We start from the raw sequence: 22,240 nt of genomic DNA on the forward strand, positions 1-22,240 counted from the left end.
TCATTGTATGGGACTACATGATAAAAAAAAAAATGATTCTTAAACCAACACATGAAGAAAAGGTTTTCATTCATAAAATTACCCTGGGAAACATGGAACCCCCAAATCAAATTCTGAATGCCGGTTCTATAAAAAGGTATCACAAAGATTTTTAAAAAAAAACGGCACCTGATTAGATCAAACAAAAGCGCTGACATTTGGAAGTCACTACAAATTGTAGCAGAACTAATATATATGGTATACACGGGGTAGGCAGGTAGATGTACAAGAAGGCACATGTACAGCAGAATGTACAAATAAGTGTATGTATGTGTATATGTGTATATGTATATATATACCACAATTATTAAGGTTATGGTGGGTAAAAAAAGTGACAAAAACCCTCCACAGTAAAGCATAAAGCAACTGTAAATATTACTGTATGTTCATTTGCATGTCTTAGACAGGTCTGCAACCCTGCCTTTCCCCATTATCGCCCAGCATACAGCACTTCCACTGCAGCAAGGGATTCTGGGAAATGACATGCAAATGAGCACTCAGTGCCACCTTTTGTCTCAAGCTCGTATTACACAAGCAAATCCTCAAGCCAATGCATGCTGTTTTAAACACAGCTTTTAGACAGAGGCTGGGATCAGATGCAAAGCCATTAAACCCACTCACAGACATGTTTCAACCTTGATGGGTATCATCAGTGTGAGGTTGGTTGTAATGGCTAAGCTGGTTTGAGACTAGACTAGGTATTCACCACAATTATTAAGGTTATGGTGGGTAAAAAAAAGTGACAAAAACCCTCCACAGTAAAGCATAAAGCAACTGTAAATATTACTGTATGTTCATTTGCATGTCTTAGACAGGTCTGCAACCCTGTCTTTCCCCATTATCGCCCAGCATACAGCACTTCCACTGCAGCAAGGGATTCTGGGAAATGACATGCAAATGGGCACTCAAACCAGCTTAGCCATTACAACCAACCTCACACTGATGATACCCATCAAGGTTGAACCATGTCTGTGAGTGGGTTTAATGGCTTTTCATCTCATCCCAGCCTCTGTCTAAAAGCTGTGTTTAAAACAGCATGCATTGGCTTGAGGATTTGCTTGTGTAATACGAGCTTGAGACAAAAGGTGGCACTGAGTGCTCATTTGCATGTCATTTCCCAGTATCCCTTGCTGCAGTGGAAGCGCTGTATGCTGGGCGATAATGGGGAAAGACAGGGTTGCAGACCTGTCTAAGACATGCAAATGAACATACAGTTATATGTATAGTTGCTATATATATATATTAGACAAGTGACAGTATAAATAGACAAGTGCAAAGGTGAGACAGAATAGCAGGTGCACATACAGGTACAAGAGCTCAGAAAATGGAACACCAATGTAGAGACTCACAGCTCACATAAAATGGCGCCTTTTATTAAAGTATATTGATTGACAAATACTTTTTAAAGAAAAACATTTACCTGTGTTTCCAGCTGGGTGATCTTGATCGCGATTTTGCCATTCTTGATCATGTGATCTTTATTTGCTGCTCCAGCCTTAGACAAGAAAAGATCCAGAAGAAAAAAAAGGGGGGGGGGGGGGCAGGGGAGGTTTAGCATAATTTAAAGAAGCAGTGCCATTTTCAACATTCCTTTTCCCCTTCCCCATCCTTTTCAGACACTTAATGGTAACATTTTCCACTAGTTAATTATTTTGGAGAACAGCTGCTGTTTTGTAGGGACTCCTTAAACAGGCTCATTAACTCCCTGATTTTTGGCATAAGCCAACACATTGAATTCAAAGCGAGTCTTACTGATATAATAGCATTTGAATGGAAAGGTTATTTGTTCAGAACCTCTACATCTCATTGAGTTTAGTCATCAGAGGTTGCCATCTCTACTACAAATGGCCATGCTCTCCAACTGCTCTCTAAGAAAAGCTATATCTGTTGCTGGACCCTTGGGTACTGAAATCATTAGGAGCACTTACGATCTTTATTCTTGACACAGAACTTTGATTATTGAAACAACAAAAGCTTTATTAAAGCTGCAGTTCAGTCTTTTTTTTTTTTTTAATTTATTTTTTTACTTCAATAGTTTTGTGTGTGCAATCTCTAATTACCTAAAGAACTGTATAGCTGCAGGTCAATTCGTTCTCCATGTATTGATAGGTCGAAATTTGGTGACATAATTAGTGAAGGGATCTGTTTATATTCTGCTTGTCTGTCAGTGGAAGCTCATGAATATTCATGAGCACTCCTGCACTGACATGTGCTAGAGGGAGGGCAGGGCTGACAAAGGGGTGTGCCAGGGCTTGTGACAGGACATGAAGGGGCTGTGCCTTAGCAAATGGCTGTTAAAATAGAATACAAGAAAATTGGTCTTTAAAAGTTGTTTTTTTTAAAACAGAAAATGCTAAAAGTATTTTTTCTTACTACAGAACTGATTTATTAAAAAACCCACACATGCAGGATATTGACTGAACTGCAGCTTTAAAGTGTGCCTTGCAACAGTTAGTGTGGTTACTTTTTAAGGTATTTGCTACTGTAATTTGGAGAGTTTTACTTTTTCCAAAGGTTAAAATGGCAGTCTAATACAGTATATCAGGTCATACAATTAAATATCCTGGCAGTATAATTGGCTTCCCTAGAAAGATTCAATCACCTTTTCATTGTTCATTGGCTATGAATAATAATATGCATTCCTTTTCTTCAGGAGTGCTGAATTTAAGCACATCAGCTACTTGTGTTTATTCATATAGTTATAATGAAGTCATCATTAAATCAAAGAAAAAGAAGACTTCAGACACGAGATTGTAGAAATCCTCTGAAGCATTTATCTTCCACTAAAAGTTTAAAAATGATTCTAAAATACTTATACTCGCTCATGTTTTTTTAAGGCGTCTGTCACGTACAGCACCCAGCTAGCCCGCGACCTGCATACGGGACAAGGGTTAATACTGACGCCCGCAAGCGTCCCGACTTTTCACCTCCGCACAGGTCCGTCAAATGGACAATATCTCCACTACGGGATCAAAGATCAATGCACAACCCGCAAGCTGCCTCACTTCACCTTCGCAAAGGTCCCTCAAATCAGTTGTATCTCTCCTCCATCCGTCCCAATATACCACCGCCACGAACAGCACACAAGTGGGCGCGTGACTTAGATATGCGACCAGGATTAATACAAACGGCAACTCCAGCCAACTCACCTTTCTCCTCCGCAAGGAACCAGCGAGTTAATATTAACCCCTACTCTATTGCAAATCATATCTATCCACTGCCACCCCCTGAGGTTATGCAAATATGATCAAATATATCAGATTAATATTTACCATGGTCTATGTGTCTTTTTCAATACAAAAACTTGTAATCAAACTTACCAGAGTGCTGTCTCCTGATCTCGTGCTTCAAACGGTATGTTTTATATATATATATATATATATATATATATATATATATATATATATATATATATATATATATATATATATAGAAAAGGTATTACAAAAAAACATACAGGTACAATACAAGGCAGAACAGCTTCTTAAAATAACAGGGTAAAACAGGCAGAAAATCCTATACTTTACTATGGAGTTTCCCCAGTGAGGCCTCTGGCTGAGAACATGAGGTCCCACGTACTTTGTCCAAAGCACGCATCTTGTGCGATCTGACTTTTTAAAATCTTTTGCCCAGACTTAAATACATTCTTTCCTCATGGCTCCGGCATAAGCCTACCCCTTCTAGAGGATGACTGGAAGCTGCTCTACCCAGACCATGTCTATAGAACTTGATTAAAACAATTGACACCTTGAGTGGGCTATCCAGGATGGACCCCCGCCCTAAGTAAGTCCCTTTGGAGTTTAGAGTAGACCAAAGAACCCGTCTTGACCTGTTTCAAACCCAGCATTTTGTATTTTGTTAAAACAAGTGTAGCTCATTAACACATCTAGCATCAAATGGATTAAACAACCTAATATATCATGATATTATCATGACAGCGTCAATCAGCTATATTTAACCTAAACATGCCACTATCCTTCGTTCAATTTTGGTCTAGAGACGGATTTCCCCTTTAATGGAAAATGAAACCCCCAGGCTTTGTAATTTATTGTTCCCAATTCATGTCCTTTGCAAAAATTCCCCTCATCCCACAAGTCTAATGTTTGTGATTTTATCAGGGATTACAATTGTTTATATGCTTTTTAATGGCTGGCTATCCTGACAAGGAGGTCTCCTAAAGCCCTTCATCCTACATTCACTGTACAATTGCCCCTGCTTTGCATCTTCCGCCTTTATCACATACTTCATCGTGGATCCCTCTCGTAACCCTTTCTGTTTTTTTGGGGAGACATTGATGTGAAAAGCATTATTTTCCGGGGGCTTCTTCCAGCGTCCTATTCGACAAACTAAATCACCGCTCATTCCCGATCACTGCAAATTTGGAACGGCTGTGTGGAAGTTAGGCTGTGGGGCAACCGAACTCCTCTTCCATTGGAAAGTAAATGGTGAAAATGATAGGCAATGTTGCGTGGCAGAGTGCTTCCAATTTATCGCAACCCCAATAGATAAGTGGGACGTCATGATTTATTTCACTAAAACTGTGGTGGGCATCATTATTAAACATTAAAGACCATTTACTTGCATAGGTGTTAGCAATGAACAAGAAGTAACACACTAGTGAATAAACTCCTTAGCATTAAGGTTCAGTCGGTGCTGGGAAATTATTTATATTCATCACCAAAAACAAATTGTTCAGGTCTATCAGAGTTCAGAAAGCTATTTGTATCTCCTCACCTTAGCGGACACAGTGACTACAACGATGTTACGGCAGTGGAGTTGTAGCTTCTTTCATTCAAAATGTTGAGTTTCAGGTCTTTGGGGGTCCCCAAGATTCAAGGTACCGACGGCCGTGTGACCTTATTTCCAGTAAAAAGGGTCTGAAAAAGAACAGAAATAATCATTTTAAAAGCAGCAAAAAGGCGGCATTCGCATTTCGAACGACAATGGGAATGTAATCAAATTAAATGTGCCCCGTGGCATTATTAAATATGCCTTATTGCCGTTTTTCCAAATGAGCTCAAACAAAATGGTACCGGAATCTACAGTAGTAATTTACAAGCTTGTCGGGAAGGGGACGCTCAACTGCAGTCCTCAAGGGCCACCAACAGGTCAGGTTTTAAAGCTGCAGTTCAGTCAATATCCTGCATGTGTGTTTTTTTTAATAAATCAGTTCTGTAGTAAGAAAAAATACTTTTAGCATTTTCTGTTTTAAAAAAAATAACTTTGAAAGACCAATTTTCTTGTATTCTATTTTAACAGCCATTTGCTAAGGCACTGCCCCTTCATGTCCTGTCACAAGCCCTGGCACACCCCTTTGTCAGCCCTGCCCTCCCTATAGCACGTCATTGCAGGAGTGCTCATGAATATTCATGAGCTTCCACTGCCAGACAAGCAGATTATAAACAAATCCCAGCTTTTAATATGTCACCAAATTTCGACCTATCAATACATGGAGAACGAATTGACCTGCAGCTATACAGTTCTTTAGGTAATTAGAGATTGCCCACATGAAACTATTGAAGTAAAAAAATAAATGTAAAAAAAAGAAGAAAAAAAAAAGACTGAACTGCAGCTTTAAGGACGTCCCAGCTTTAGCACAAGTGGCTCAATCAGAGGCTCAGTCATAGACTGCGCCTTTGATTGAGCCACCTGTGCTGAAGCAGGGACCGATTGAGCTGCCTGTGCTGAAGCAGGGACTGATTGAGCCGCCTGTGCTGAAGCAGGGATATCCTTAAAACTTTACCTGCTGGGTGGCCCTTCAGGACTGCAGTTGAGCACCCCTGTTGTAGGACACAGATTATATATCATTTTACACACTTCAACCCAGAAAATATTTTTAATGCACCAAATCCATGCAAATTGCATATAGAGCCAAGTTCAGATTTTAAAATGTCTTTTTCGTTCTGCCTCATTCCCTCTCCAGCCCCCCCCTCCAGTTTCCATAGCAATCCATGCTATTTATTTTAATTCACCCGTAGCATCCTTTTTCAGACTAGCATATCACGATTGTTTTTTTTTTTTTTTAAAGAAAACCGGATTCAAGAAAGTGTTACCTGTTTTACAAAGGTGCAGAACACGATTTGGTGAGTTGAGCAGCCAGGGGAGACACATTACATTGAAACAGGAGCCTCCTTATACATTGTACAATAACATATTCCGAGGGATGGAATTGACCAATATTAAGTACCATCAGTCACAAAATAAGCATCAACACGGCCCAGAATTAATTAATAAACAGAAAATCAAAATAGACAGAATTTACACTTGAAAGCAAAGAGATGAAAGAGTGGATTTCCATGTCTTGGTATCTAAAACTTGCTTCACACCACTCCCATATATCATAAAGTGATTAAACTGTAGCTTGGGAATCTGGGTAATGACATGCAAATTAACAAACCAACCCCCCCCCCCCAAAAAAAAATATATATATATATTTTTTTTCCCAAAAGCTTTAAGAATGTTTCTATACCTATAATGTGACTCTTTCCCCTATGGGAACGTTTTCTCGAATACCCACAAAATTGGTAACAAAGTCTCAAGTAGAGCGGAGAGACTGCGGCACTACAATATTCCCAAACTGATTACATCGTCACAAGATCTGGAATTCATGCTTATATTCATTCGGTTTCTCAATAGGTCTGTATTTCTATGTAAAACGCCTACCTTGACAACCATGACTGGAGTGACCATCAGCTCCTGATTACATGAAGGTGAGCAATAATGCTGCTATATAGTAAGCATCGTTCAGAAAACCTCCCTTTTTTTCCATCATAATATACACGGAAGCATTAAAAAAAAAAAAAAAAAAAACACTTTTCAGAAGGAAAGGTCTCTTTATTGACTGTGCACTTGGAATGTGGAGCTTCGTTGACATGATTTAAGATGGTCACACCCAAATATGTCATTTGCAAGTGGTTCTGTATTATGACATCTGTAAATCAACATGCGCTCTTAATAAGCATGACTAAAGTGCAGCCACAAAGACAAAAATAGTACAGAAAATGAAAGCAATGGGTTTTTTAAATAATAAAATAAACACTGAAATGTCCTAATGTCATCGGTGGTAAAATTGTTTTTAGTCCTCAATCCTACTTTTTTCTAAATTCTTTGTCTGTACTATATAAATCATTATGAAGCTATCGTTAGTGAAACACAAACACTGTGAGGCCGCCCTTTCAAAAGGCTGCTATTCTAAAATGTCGATTTTTTTCTTCCAATCACATATCTTAGTAACTCAACATTGTAAAAATATAACGGTTCTCCGGTTTGCCCTCTTGTTTGACGGGTATTGCGCTTCTTTGCAGCAGATTAGAAACACAAACGGGAATGACTAAAACCAGGTCATCTCTACTAGGGTTTGTGTCCAAACTGCTTGTGCGGGTATAATTTACCCGGAAACATCGTGCGGGCAGGTGGGAGAAATGGTTCATATGTGGTGGGCATGCCCAAAAGTGAAGTGGTTTTGGACAACGGTGAGAGATCTAATAAGGGGGGATCCTGGGAGTTTAGACTAGAATTGGATCCGATCCACTTCTTGTTAGCTAAACCGATTGATGTTGGCTCGTAACCTGTGCTCCCACATACTTACGGCATGCCAGAGGCCCTATTGCGCCAGCTTGGAAGAAACAACAACAACAACCACCATCTATAACCATACCCATCCAAATGAGATTATGTATGGGGAAACTCTCTAGCTTTCTAACACACATGACAACATAATTTAATAAAATGTGGGACGTATGGATAAATGGCTAGGTCCCCAACTCGTAAGAGTACTAAACAACAGATTAAATGTCAGAAGGGTCGTCGAGTGATAATATACTGCCAATATGTTTAACATTTATAATTTCCCGAAAAAGCTGTAAAAGTGGCCCATTGGAACCTAGTGTTTGTAGGAGGAAAGGTCATGTTATGTTCCTGCGCCTTCTGTTCCCCAATCCCCATTTATGAAAACTCTAATAAAATATGAATCCCTGGCAGCAGTGGAAGCACTGTATGCTAGGAGATAATGGGGAAAAGCAGGTTACAGACATGTCTGAGACATGTGAATGTGCTCACCAGTGGTATTTTATTTACTGTACGGTGGAGGGTTTAGGTCACTTTTTTACCGACTATAACTTATATAATGTGCGGCTGAAAATTCACATTGCAAAGCCGGTATTATCCTCCTCACACGGAGGATACCAAGAGGTAGAAACAGCTGTCTGTGAGTAGGGTTACTGACCGTGCACTTCTTCCCAGGCTGTGCTGAAAAGCTGTGTAATACGGCAGGCATATACGCGTATAAGGGTCCCTGTTAAAGTCTATAAGGCCGCGGGCATGGTCAGCGCTTTGCCGCTGAGGCGCGCTCATGCATGTCAGTAAGCCCCCGAAACCGCAATGAGAGCGGCTTTAGCAGGGGCTCGCGCACGCTTCCGCAGGCGTGCGGAAGCGTAGCTGACAATCACATTTTAGGTTACGAGCGCAGGGCCGGCCACGTGAGCTCCGTGACGTCACTGGCCCGCCCATAGACACGCCCCCGGACGGCACACGTAGTAAGGCCAGGGAAAGCACCCCCTTTCTCTCAGCCTCCGCACGGGCTTAGTGTCTATGGACACAGCCTAAAGCCTGGGACATAGTAAGCGCTTAGGTGCTGCTGCTCGCTCTCGCTTGGTGCCGCTCGCTCTACCAGGAGCTTTTTGCTGTCCTGACAGAGCAGACAGCAAGCGCTTGGGAGGCGGGTATCACTGTGTGTGTGTGTCACTTGGTAGCTGTCAGTGTGTGTGTGTGTGTCACTTTGAAGTGGTCTGTGTGTTTGTGTGTCACTGAGGAACCTGTGTGTGTGTGTGTGTGTGTGTATTTGTGTGTGTGTGTGTATTTGTGTGTGTGTGTGTGTGTGTGTGTGTGTGTGTGTGTGTGTGTGTGTGTGTGTGTGTGTGTGTGTGTGTGTGTGTGTGTGTGTGTGTGTGTGTGTGTGTGTGTGTGTATTATATATTTAAAAAAAAAAAAAAGACATGTGAGAATAAATTATTTATTAACATTGTGCAACTTTGATAAATATATTCGCGCACGCATACACACACACACACACACACACACACACACACACACACACACACACACACACACACACACACACGCGCATATACATACACATGCACGCACACACGCACACACGCACACACACACACACACGCATACACACACACATGCATACACACACACAAGCATACACACACACATGCATATGCATACACACACACGCACGCACACAACACACACGAGACATGGATCGGGGCAGAAGGGGGACAGGGATCGGGGTAGAAGGGGGACAGGGATCGGGGCAGAAGGGGGACAGGGATCGGGGCAGAACGGGGACAGGGATCGGGGCAGAAGGGGGACAGGGATCGGGGCAGAAGGGGGACAGACCGTCAGGGGGCGGGCCGGGGGCGGGCGCGTCACTGGCCGGGGGCGGGCCAGTGACGTCACGGAGCTGGTTCGCCCTCATTGGGCGAACCGCTCACGTGACCGGCCTGTCTCGCCGGCAAGCGGGGGAATTTTAAATTCCCCTAAGACCTGTGCTTCCGCAAGCGCGCGGATGCGCAGGTGAGCCCCTACTAAAGCCGCTCTAATTGCGGCTGTAGGGGCTCAGTGCTGAGCGGGAGCGCGCGTCAGCACGCTTCCGCCAGCAAGCGTCAAACATGGCCAAGGCCCAAGAAGAAAAACATGACAGTGTATGCTCATTTGCATGTAATTTCCCAGAATCCCTGGCTGCAGTGGAAGCACTGTATGCCAAGAGATCATGGTGAAAAGCAGGATTGCAGACCTGTCAGAGACGTGTGACAAGCGATATTTTTAATTTGCAATAAAATATTGTTTGTTCAGGTTAGTAAATGTGGCCAACAGTTTAAAGAAAGTACTAAAGTCATTCTGCCTTCCAATGAGTGCCCACAACACATTCCAGTTATTTTATTTTGACTTAAATAGAATAGGTCGTTGGTTGAATTACTTGCAGCAACATCTAATAGTTAACATAAGTACAGGCATACCCCGCTTCAAGGACACTCACTTTAAGTACACTCGCGAGTAAGGACATAATCGCCCAGTAGGCAAACGGCAGCTCGCGCATGCGCCTGTCAGCACGTCCTGAACAGCTATACCGGCTCCCTACCTGTACCGAAGCTGTGCGCAAGCAGGGAAACTAAAGAGCCTGTTACAAATGTGTTATTTACATCAGGTATGCACGGATATGACGATTGCAGAACAGTACATGCATCGATAAGTGGAAAAAGGTAGCGCTTCACTTTAAGTACATTTTCGCTTTACATACATGCTACGGTCCCATTGCGTACGTTAATGCTGTTATATACTTAAGGGTGCAGTTCATGCGCAGGGACAAAACTGAACCACCTGCAGTGACATGTCTGGTGATTGATGACTTTATATTTTGTATTATTTTCTGAACGACAAAGGGGCCCTGTACGAGTTAATAACAAAATGTAAAGAGAAGTAGAAAAAAGGCCAACAGGTATCTTAAAACTGCACTTTACATCAAACGGTATATTGTATTTACCCATTAGTGTATATTGTATTTATTAAGAAATTTTTGCCTTGTTTGAGTGGTGTGTGTGTGTGTGTGTGTGTGTGTGTGTGTGTGTGTGTGTGTGTGTGTGTGTGTGTGTGTGTGTGTGTGTGTGTGTGTGTGTGTGTGTGTGTGTGTGTGTGTGTGTGTGTGTCTCTAAGCCAGGAAGATGATAAAAAAATGTTTCAATAAATAAAGGAGCAGACGACACTCTAGCAGACGCGTGTAAAACGCGGAAGACATAGCCGACGCCAGGCAACAATAGGACAATAAGATACAGATCACCGTCAAGAAAAATATGTGCACCAATAATATACCTTGGCTTATCGGTAATCGGTCTGATCTAATTGGCAATATTCCATGGCTAATTATACAGTGCTCATCACCTGGCTGAGCTCACAATGCACACACCCTAATAAAGATCAGTGACTTTTCTGATGAGGGATCTGCACTTGGCTTCCGTACTTCTTAACCATGCCTTTCCCTGTCCTTTGTTACACAATCCCAATCCCCAAGTGAAAAAAAAGGTGCAATCCTAGGTAATTTGCAAAAAATAATTGATCAATGCTACTGTCTTCCTTACACAAATAAAACGAATAATAAAAAGCACACATTTATTTAGGTGATTTGGTTCCTTTGGAAATTACGAATTTGCTTTGTACGAGAGCCTCGGAATGGGGGGGGGGGCAGGGGGAGAGAACAGACTTTCTATTAACTCTTTGGTTGCCGGAGGTGCGGGCCAGTTCCTCCGGCAACCACTTGACCGCTCCTCAGAGCGATAGCGGCTTCACGTGATCCGAAAGTCCTCCTCCTCCCCGCGTTTCAGATCACGTTCGGGGCAATAGCGATTTCCTGTGGGAAAGGGGCACAAAAAGGACACGATGTAGCCACTACATTACGGGGTTTGTTGGAGTGCCAGACCCCATACATAGTGGCTAAGTCCTGGGGTGCCAAAAAGGGTTAAGTTTTCACTCAACCATTAGCCCACGCGGCCCCTGACTGAGAGTTCTCCTGGTTAGTCACCTTATCTGTTGAAGCCTCAGGCACCAAAATGAGATTTTAGATTAGAATTTCTCCACGGCATATACCGTATTTCCTCGGTTAGAAGTCATACTTTCCCCCCCACATTTTTACATTTCTGAAATCGGGATGCGTCTTACAATCGATGTCATTGAAAAAGGGGTATGGCTCCTGTACCACTATGGCCGCTAATGCGAGTCAACGGAGGATCACATGATATCCTACATTGCGGAATGGCGATCCTACAACGCGATGCTGCCAAACCTAGCGCAACACCCGTAGTGCTGAGCATCAGGTTGCTTTTGCCCTATGACAGGCTGAAGGTGCCCTCATTTAAGTTGTCATTGCCTGCGCATGGAAGGGATCCCTAAATGTCACTTAAAATGTCATCAAAAAGACTTCACTATGATGCAGCATTGAAAGTAAAAAACATTGTATCTGTACATTTAATGTAGCGTTTCTTTTCCCCCCGAAAATTGTTATTAAATCAATGGTGTTTCTTACAATTGATGGCGTCTTAGAAATCGAGGAAATACGGTGTGTGTGTGTGTGTGTGTGTGTGTGTGTGTGTGTGTGTGTGTGTGTGTGTGTGTGTGTGTGTGTGTGTATATATATTTTACTGTTAAATAAGGGAGGATGAAGTAAAGAGTGTGGCACTTTTAACTCTTTCTTTGCTCATACAGTAAGTGGAAAAGATGTTTGGTTTATTCTCGCCTCTTGGTGGTCCTTGAATACTGGAGTTGGCCACACCTGCATTCATTAGACAATAGTTATCCTATTGATATCAATACTAAACAGAAAACCTCAAAATTAGACCAACTAGGCAGCCGATTGCAGGGGAAGGCAACTGATTACAGTATTCACTGTCAGGGTATGTTACTACTTTGACCCCTTTTCAGTGCCGGGGGCCCCACCGGACCAGAGTGGTTGCGAGTGGATCGCGTTGGGAAGCAGCCGGGGCCTGACCCTATGCCACGCATTCTACCTCTAGAGCATGTAACATTGCCTGAATATCACAGGGGCCCTTACGAGTACTGGCTCTTGCAACGTTCAGGGAATATCAAAAGAGCCCCCTTTTGATTTTCCTTTATTGGGGGACTGCTTTAAAAGGACCTAATTAAATGAAATAGGCAATGTGTTTCTGACCTTTCTGGCAGAGAAGGGATTACCTGGCTGCATCTTGTATTAATCCTTTGGGCGCTTATGGACGTACCTATGAAGTCATTGGGTTCTAGCTCTCCAGGGGCCCCATGACGTAGGAGCTACATCCTAAAGGCCCGGCTCATTTTTCTATGGGTAGACTGCGTTCTGCGCACCTGCGAACGCCTCCTCTTCCGTTTTGTCATCAGCGATGAAGCGATCGTTTCGGAGAAGCTCGAGGGGTTAAACGGCCAAATATACAAGCTCAACATTGTGCAAGAAATATGAACTCAACGGAGGTAATAAGGCAACTTTTCGGATCCAATTCTCCTCAACTGCCATGTCATTTCAAACTGAAGTATTCAAAGAATAATAATAATAATTAAAAAAAATAATTAAATTAAAAAAAAGAAAATCAAAAGCATCGATGCTGAATTATTGTTGGACATCATGCCAGCCTCCCTGGCTTCCCCTCCCTACCCAGCAACTTCCCACCTATTCCTACTATCCAAACTGTTTACTTAATCAGCCAGCAAAGACATTGGACTAGTCACCACTCATATTAGGGAGCAGTAAACTATCAGAGGGGGTAGACACAAAACATGGTGCGACAGTCATGGAAATGGGCCGGGTAATCCCTCTGCCGCCAGAGAAGTTTGCTTTGCATTGCAGGAGCCGACTATTTAAGCATTTGTCGCATATTTGAGTGTTGAGGTGTATGGCCTGAATCCTAAAGCTAGTCATTCCCTGTCAGAGAGGAATGCTTTCTTGAAATCCCCTTTCCGGTAAAAATGACTATGTTGTTTTGTTAAAGGGGCAGCACCACGTAGCAGGCAAAATATGTATAAGTGGGTCAGAACAACATACTGTAGGCCGGGATTGACATCTGATGGCAACTGTCGATTTGAATTGCAGTTACTGCTGGATCTGGGTGCAATACACCGGTCATTGGCTTTCTTGTTAATGGTGCAAACAACCATGTTTCTCTCTCTCTCTCTTCTTGTAAAGAGATGTCAATTAGATACTTACATTTTTCGACTTTTATCTGCGTCGTTAATGAAGGCTACATTTGACTTTACAAAGAACAGACGAAAAGAAATTGCAGCGTATCTGTATTATTCAGGATTAGCAGGAAAAAGGTTACAGATGGATTGCTAAAAGCCGCCAAAGCTTTTGTTGACATGCAAAGAAACATTCATAAGTCATGTAATACGTGTCTGATTTTCATTGTCAACCTTTTATGCTCAACTACAATGACCACGTAATAGTCTACTACATGCATAACCTTTCCATGCCAAAAATATCTCAAGGGAACAAAATAAGAGGTAAAATGACTGTAAGACAGACAACTCCGTAACTATAATAACTTTCCACAATGATTTAACCCAATCCCATGGATATTCACAGGACGTCTGCTCTGTGCTCGTTTTCTAGGGGAAATCACGTTCGCAGCTTTATAGGAAGCCAAATGTAGACCGACCCTCTCTTAAATAATGTAGTTTGCCTCATGACGGTGGCTCCGCCACCACATGGATCTCTACTCAAGCGATCACTTGTTGGCGACTCGCTGAAGGCACAGAGGATCGCGGGTGCCGTGCCATTTCCAACATGGATAAGGGCGCTATCTAAATGTTCTTATAAATAAATAACATTGGTGGGGTTAAAAGTACTTGGGGGAAAAAAAAGGTGTCAATCAACTAGTTTTAACTTATTCACAATACCACGGTCATTTGTTTTCTTTGGTTTCCAGTAAGGTTGGACGTTTAAAACAAACTACATAATTGAGTAGTGATGTCAAAAATAAAAGTGGATTTTACAGTTCTGGGGTTAAACAGGAAACCAGACTCAATTTCTCTGGGGGCATATTCACTAAAGTGCAACAGCCATCATGGCTTGGTAATGGTGATTCAGGTGAATGGCTTTTAACATGCGATATTCGCTATAGTATGTTGGCGAATATACTGCCAACAGTGAACAGCACCTTTACCTCCTCCCTTGACCATGGGGCCTCAAAAATAAAGTAACATTTTGTGCTTGTGCTTTACACTAAGACAAAAAAAACTGTTAGGAAGCATTGGCAGGCATTAATGCCAAGCAGAGGGAAATTATCCACCAATTATTTAATTGGAGCTTTAAAATTACTTAAATATTTGACTAGCTGTTAAAACAAACAGAACTTTCCCTGTTATGAATAGGGTTGCCACCTCTCTTGGTTTGACCAGGAGACTGCGGGTTTCGGGTACTTTCCTCCGGGCTACGGGTTTAGCCCGTCTATCTTCGGGTGGCGGCAGTGTGCTACTGCGGCGGTGGGTGGCGGCCGCGTCTCCGACATCCTGCTGCAACTCCCTCTCCAACTGCAGTGAACATGGCAACGCAGCGTCATATGACGCCGTGCAGCCATGGGACGCTACGTGACGTCATGACGTTACGTAGCATCCCGTTGCCGTGGCAACGCGGCAAAGCCATGTTCCCTGCAGTTGGAGGGGGAGTTGCAGCAGAATGTCGGGAGATGCCGCCGCAGCACGCCGCCAGGTATGGGGATTTTTTTCCCTCCGGGTTGGCCATCAGTTGAAGGTGGCAACCCTGGTTATGAATAAGGCCTCGGCCATGTTACTTGCTTGCTGGCGGAAGCGCGCTGAGGCGCGCTCCCGCTCAGCACTGAGCCCCTACAGCTGCAATTAGAGCGGCTTTAGTAGGGGCTCACATGCGCTTCCGCGCGCTTGCGGAAGCGCAGGTCTTAGGGGAATTTAAAATTCCCCCGCTTGCCGGCGAGACAGGCCGGTCACGTGAGCAGTTTGCCCAATGAGGGTGAACCAGCTCCGTGATGTCACTGGCCCGCCCCCGGCCAGTGACGCGCCCGCCCCCTGAAGGCCCGCTGACGGCGCGTGCGGTAAGCAACCGCAAGGCCAGGGAAAGCACCCGCTTTCCCTGAGCCTCAGCGAGCATGGACTCAGCCTTAGAATGAACCAATGAACCTTTCACAGTCAGAGGGGTCTTGAGCTACTCCTATCTGTGTGATGTCACAGTGTGTTGAGCAGAATCCAGCGCTAGATTCTCTTCTATCCTCTCCCTGCTCTGTAGCGGGTGGTAACTGACATGGAAGGGATGGGGAAAGGGTGGAGAGAAAGCTTAAGGATCTATTTATCAAAAAGTCTCCCAGTAGCATACAATGGGGCAGTGGCGAAAGAGTGCAACATACGTATATTTCTTTCCATGGGATTCATTTTCTTTGATGAATCTGGGGCTGTTTTTAACCCCCTAGTTTTGCAGCCTGGAAACTTTGATAGACTCAGTAATCAGCACACGTTTTTCTCTTCCCCTGTTGAACACAAAGAGGCCAATATCTCAAATTCATAATTATATGTGTTTGTGTGGCTTAGGTGGGCCTGCCCCTTGCATGATGCCAATCCCTAATCTTTTGATATGTATTACAGAATGTGGACAGCTTTATTCCGGATCATATACACCTGCACCTCCCCTACTGCTTAAAGTGAAGTCGCCTGCTCACGGCCATGCTGGTTGCAAGCAAATTGTTAATTTTCCTAATCCGTGTCATGTCGAATGAGCCCTGGAATTGATTGCCTGCGAAAGGCAGACGTAACAAAAACAAGCCTGTGCTGGTTTTAACTTGGCTTCAATGCTGGGCCATGGGACTCAGCTATAACACTCCGGGTGAACTATAAAAGATAAGTGGCTCGGGGACCTCCAACGATCCAGAATATATGTACTTGTGTTTCCCAGCAACATGATGCACAGTCTTTATTCACTTTCCTAGGTACACACACACACACACACACACACACACACACACACACACACACACTCTCTCTCTCTCTCTCTCTACAGAGAGTGGACTCCCACCACATACAGTAACTTGCCGGAGTGCAGAGCAGGTGATGGGATGTATGTAGACATAGGCAAAGAGATTCCTTAGGACAAACTTGTCAATATACTGGTGCTAGTAATACCCTGACCACCTCTAAGTCTCCACATATTGGTATATAAAAGAACTACTGCCCATTGGCCCATATTTGCCTAACAATACCAAGCTCTAAGACAGCGGTGCGCAAACTGGGGGGGCGCAAGATTATGTAGGGGGGGCATGGGCTGCTTGCAGGGAAACCTGGGGGCGGGCAGAGCTGTGCACGGGCGGCCAGAAGCTCCATGCTGCTGCTTCTATGTGTCTGTGTCTTGCAGAGGGGGCGGGGCTTCTCTCTGCACACAGACAGCCCCTCCTTCTCTTCCTGTCTGCTTCCCGCACCAGTTTTCAGCAGCATGGGGGGTTGGGGGATCGGAGCATGTCACCCCCCCAGGAGAAAGTGTGTGTGTGTGGGGGGATTGTGTGTGTGTGTGGGGGGGATTGAGTTTGTGTGTGTGGGGGCGGGGGGATTGTGTGTGTGGGGGGCGGGGGGATTGTGTGTGGGGGGGGGGGGATTGTATGTGTGTGGGGGTGGGGATTGTGTGTGTGTGGGGGGGGAGGGGGATTGTGTGTGTGTGAGGGGGATTGTGTGTGTGTGTGTGGGGGGGGGGGATTGAGTGTGTGTGGGGGGATTGCGTGTGTGTGTGGGGGGGGATTGTGTGTGTGTGTGTGTGTGTGTGGGGGGGATTGAGTGTGTGTGGGGATTGAGTGTGTGTGGGGGGGGGGGGATTGAGTGTGTGTGTGTGGGGATTGAGTGTGTGGTGTGTGTGTGTGGGGGGGGGATTAAGTGTGTATGGGGATTAAGTGTGTGTGGGGATTGTGTGTGTGTGGAGGGGATTGAGTGTGTGTGTGTGTGTGGGGATTGAGTGTGTGAGTGTGTGAGTGTGTGGGGATTGAGTGTGTGGTGTGTGGGGGAGGGATTGAGTGTGTGTGGTGATTGATTGAGTGTATGTGGCGAGTGTGTGTATGTGGTGATTGATTGATTGCGAGTGTGTGTTGTAATGCAGTGGTGCGCAAACTGGGGAGCAATGGGGCGCAAATTATTTAGGGGGGCGAAGGCGGCGTGCGACAAAAACTGGGTGCGCGGGCCGGCAGACGCTGTGCGCGAGGGGCGGCCAAGAAGATGTGCACGGGCGGGCAGCCGAAGATGTGTGCGGGTGGCTAAACAGGATAGTGCAGGTGGCGGCAACGTGATGGTGTGTGAGCGCACGCGCAGGGGCTTCGGAGGTACGGGGAGGAGCACGCCCGAGCACGGTGAAGTCAAACGCCCCTCCTTCGGTGTCTGCCCTGCAATAGCGCTGTGTTCCTGCTCTCCTCCGCTGGCAACCTGCTTCGCTGCGATCCTCTGCAAGTGAGAGGGTAGGCTGCCACTATATCAATCATACTATGAATGTACAGAAATAATAAAAAAATAAGTGAAAACACAACATTGAAAACGGGAAAAAATAAATAATACTGTAGGTAGGAGTTTTTAATGACAATGGGGATAGCAAGACAAAAAGCATGGAGGGGAAGGAAGAAAAAAAAGGGGGGGGAGAGGGAAGGGAGATAGCAAAGAGGTGGATGAATGCACCCCCCCAAAGGATTGCCTTTGTGCACGTACGCTCTCCCAAGCTTGGCGCTTGGGGAGACAAACAAAATTGACTTTGATGTGCGCTCAGCAGCAGTCAATACACACACATACAGCCACACACACAGACACACACACACACACACATACAGCCACACACACACACAAATAGCCCCGATCCACGCTTGCAAAATTATGCAGGACACCCTGTGCTCATGCTTGGAGAGTTGGTGATGTCACCGCTCTCAGCGGCAGCGTGGACGCAGCCTAATTTTGCAAGCGCGAGCTGTTCAAATATGTAAGTATTTAAACATATTTGTATTTACAGTGTATACCGTTTAATAAAGGGTTTTTTTTTTCATGTGATTTTGATTACATCAGGCAGGGGGGGTCCGAGAAATTTTATGGATGAAAAGGGGGGCTCGGCATAAAAAGTTTGCTCACCCCTGCAGTCTAAGACACCTTACATCCTATTCAAAGTTAAAGGCCTGTTTTATTCAGAGGATACACATTAACAACCATTGTTATCGCTCGAATCATGGCCTAAGATTTGTGCTTTGGAAATACTTCGCTTAAAATTTTGGACGAGTGAATTGTAATAACATTTTTTTCAGTGACATGCCTAAAAATCATGTGAAAAACTATTAAAGGAGCAATCCAATGTATTAATTTCAGTCCCGGGGAGCCCCTGCTTCCCGGGATATTTACCTCTGTAGGGTGTGCCGCGGGCCAATAGGAGGCCGCAAGGGATGAAGTCATGGCTTCCTATTAGCCTGCAGAAGCTGTGACGTCGCCATTACGAGAACCCCAGCCAGCCCAGCCCTTTGAGTGCAATAGGGCCCGAGCAGCACGAGATTAAAAAGATTATGTGGAGTTGTAGTTTCAGCGCGTGTGGTTTCCATCTCTCTCGGATCTGTTTTATTTTCCCAGAGGGTCGCTTCTTGTTTTTTTACTTTCAATGTTACAAAGTGAAAAGTAGGAAGATTTTCGGAGTACTGGAGCAGGCTGTGAAAAAGCATTTGGATTTCAGGGCATAGTGCACACTCAGAGATAGGAGGGCACTGGATTCTGTAGAGCAAATAGAATGGAATATACAAATCAAGACAATCACTTAGGACACATCCATGTAAATTTACCTGTATGGGCTGTAAGGTGTCATAAGGAATAGCACCACTTACTAAATATGGGCCATTTAGAGCTGTGGTTTTGTGTAGGTATGCTGCATATGCTAATGAGAGGAGTATCTGTGTACATTTCCAGCCTCCTCTCTTCCAGAGAAAATAGAAACTAAACTGCCAAGACCTGCAGAGCATATTGCAATGTGTGGAACATTTACTTGGTACCATGACTAGCCTGGAGTGACTTTTCTATAGGTCTTTGAAGGTCAGAATGTGCGAGGAGTGACAACTACGATTAGGCACCGGTTGTGGGTGTGTGTTTTCTAGGTAAAAGTAAGGTGTGGGAGTTCAACGCATTTGAAACCAAAATGAAAATAACCTTTGTGATGCAACCAATGCCAAAAAGGGGAAACCCCTGGTTAAAGTTACCAAAATGGTAGTATATGAAAGAAAAATATCAGCGGGTGCCCAAAATTCAATGCCAAAAGCAAATGTATGCAGTACATACTGCAAACAGGCCCACGGATGAGACGGGTTGAGGGGTTGATGAGGACGTCCCCAGCTGAGATGTGTAGGCCTGTTTGCAGTATGTACGGAATACATATGCTTTTGGCATTGAATTTTGAGAGCCCACTGATATTTTTCTTTCATTATCTAGGTAAAAGATACTTGGATTGATACGGGTGCCATCCTACTCATTAATTACTGCTTTACACGTCATCATGTTCATTTGTTTTTATTTTCTCAAAGGAATGGTTTTGTGGGGCTTATAAAAATAAATTATTATTCACTATGGGATTCATTTGCAGGGAGTTCTTATGCATGCATCCTTTCCTCTAAACAAGTAATGAACAGACGTGCAGTAGATAGGGGTTGTTTGTGTGAATTTGGGGTAATTATAGATGACGCAAGCAGCAGCATTCTGGTTAAAAAAAAAGAAGATCCTAAAATAACATCCCTCATTTAGAGAAACAATAAGCATTCACACACCGAAGATAAAACACAACGGCTCTGTTTTAAGTTAATGTTATGAAGGATTTGCACTAAATAGACAGCCTACAGACAGAACCACTTTGAAATAGGAAGCAAACACGAGCCCTTTATCTTTTGAAAAGGGATAACCGAAACAGAAAAACAATTCTACCACAGCATTATAATGCGAGGGAGTGTCAAAATCTCCAATCAGCATCGCATTAAAGAAAGAAAATATTCTGCCGAAACAACCTATTCAAAACTAATGTGTTTAACCCTCTTGCTGCCAGACGGGACTGTATTCTGGCAGCTAAAGGGTTACGTGCTGTAATCAGCTCCCCTATATAAGTTGCTGTCCTATTTATTTTTCTCAGATTCACTATGGTTCACTGACTTTTTTTTACAGTGTGCACCCCCTGCTAGAAAATATTTGTTCCACAAACCCCTAATTAATCAATGTTATTGCCTACTCAGACTATTGCTAACAAATCGGTTTGACTGATCCCAGGCAGTATAGTGTCCTGAGCTTGCAGGGGGAAAACACATACTTAATAAGGTCCCAAACGGCAACTTCCAAAGTCACGTCCCACAATGCCGTGCCGCTGTGGAGGCAAAGCATTGTGGGGAGTGACTTTGGAAGCTCCTGCTTAAATTGAAAGCTATACCACCCACGCTAAGGTACAGATTGGGGTCTTACTAATAAGTGCACAGTCCCCAAAGCGGCTCAGGAAAACACTATACTGTCTGGGATCAGCCATTACATACTTTTTGGGGCGGACCCTTCAGAGGCACCTCATGTACCTCCTGTTGGATACACTGCTCTCTGCTCTCGGTCATGGTTGCATCTTTGCTACATGTGAATTGCTGCGCGGGGGGTGAACCACTGACACAAACTAATATTCAAGGGACATCAAATATCTGTAAAGCGAGGAGTACATTTTCAGTTGCAATGTCCCTTTAAAGCAAAATACAGGATTTTCACACAGGACCCAAGGCATTTACGATACACAAGGGGGCGGGGGGGGGGAGGTGGGGGTAGGGGGGAAGAGACGGTTTTAATGTCAAAGAAATACTGTATATACACGCGGAATGTTTTGAAAAGGTCAAATTTAAATACATAAATTTAAACACCCCAAACACAGGGAAGCAAACAGGTGCTGAAAAGAAAAGTTTTTATTATACGGACATACAACAAGGACAGCAATACTCTGATAGAAGTATACACCAGACATGGGGTGTTCAACTCCCCCCCCCCCAACAGATCAGGATTTCAGGAGATCCCAGCTTTCAGCACAGGTGGCTCAATCAGCAGCTCAGTGAAAGACCGAGTCTCTGATTGAGCCGTGTGTGCTGAAGCAGAGGCTGATTGAGCTACCTGTGCTGAAGCAGGGATATGCTGAAAACCTGACCCGTTGGGAGGTCTTGAGGACTGGAGTTGAGCACCCCTCCACCAGGCTACTGTATTTTTGAAAGGGGCAATTGAAATAGCAAAACATCTAATCACGGGAAAGCAATACAGTGCAGGGGAGGATGTTGAAAGCTTCAAAAAAGAACAGTGGGACCAAGAAGAGAAAAGCTTCCCTAAGAGGATCTTGCACTCACAGGCTGGGCCAGATTGTTAGAAAGAGAATGGCATTTGTGTGTGAAATTCCTGTGTGTCTGCATGTCAATAGCAGGTTTTTTTTTTGTTTTTTTTTAACTACAAAAAATGTAAGGTGGGGGAGATCATGAGACAGCTCAGAGGTACAACCCAGTTCACTAACAATGGTTTTTCAGACAAAAGGTGACACGGTGTGCTCATTTGAATGTTATTTCCCAGAATCCCTTGCTGCAGTGGAAGCACTGCATGCTGGGTGATAACGGTGAAAGGCAGGGTTGCAGACCCAAGTGATATATATATA

At 44.1% G+C, this 22,240-nt stretch overlaps 1 protein-coding gene across 2 annotated transcripts in view; it reads right to left on the reverse strand.

The window, feature by feature from the left end:
* BCLAF3 (BCLAF1 and THRAP3 family member 3) overlaps positions 1-22,240 on the reverse strand; it is a 60,063-nt gene that overhangs the window by 18,909 nt on the left and 18,914 nt on the right. Inside the window, exons 1-3 of one of the 2 annotated variants that reach the window (XM_075594307.1) lie at positions 6,703-6,725; positions 4,774-4,916; positions 1,460-1,534 (exon numbers count right to left, since the gene is read on the reverse strand). In XM_075594307.1, coding sequence (XP_075450422.1) covers positions 1,460-1,500 — 41 coding nt within the window. In that variant the 5' untranslated portion in view covers positions 1,501-1,534; positions 4,774-4,916; positions 6,703-6,725. Of the gene's footprint in view, positions 1-1,459; positions 1,535-4,773; positions 4,917-6,702; positions 6,726-22,240 lie in introns of those variants that run through there. The other variant, XM_075594306.1, reaches the window with a different exon arrangement.

This window comes from Ascaphus truei, chromosome 3, assembly GCF_040206685.1.
Source record: "Ascaphus truei isolate aAscTru1 chromosome 3, aAscTru1.hap1, whole genome shotgun sequence".
In the NCBI taxonomy this organism is placed as follows: domain Eukaryota; kingdom Metazoa; phylum Chordata; class Amphibia; order Anura; family Ascaphidae; genus Ascaphus; species Ascaphus truei.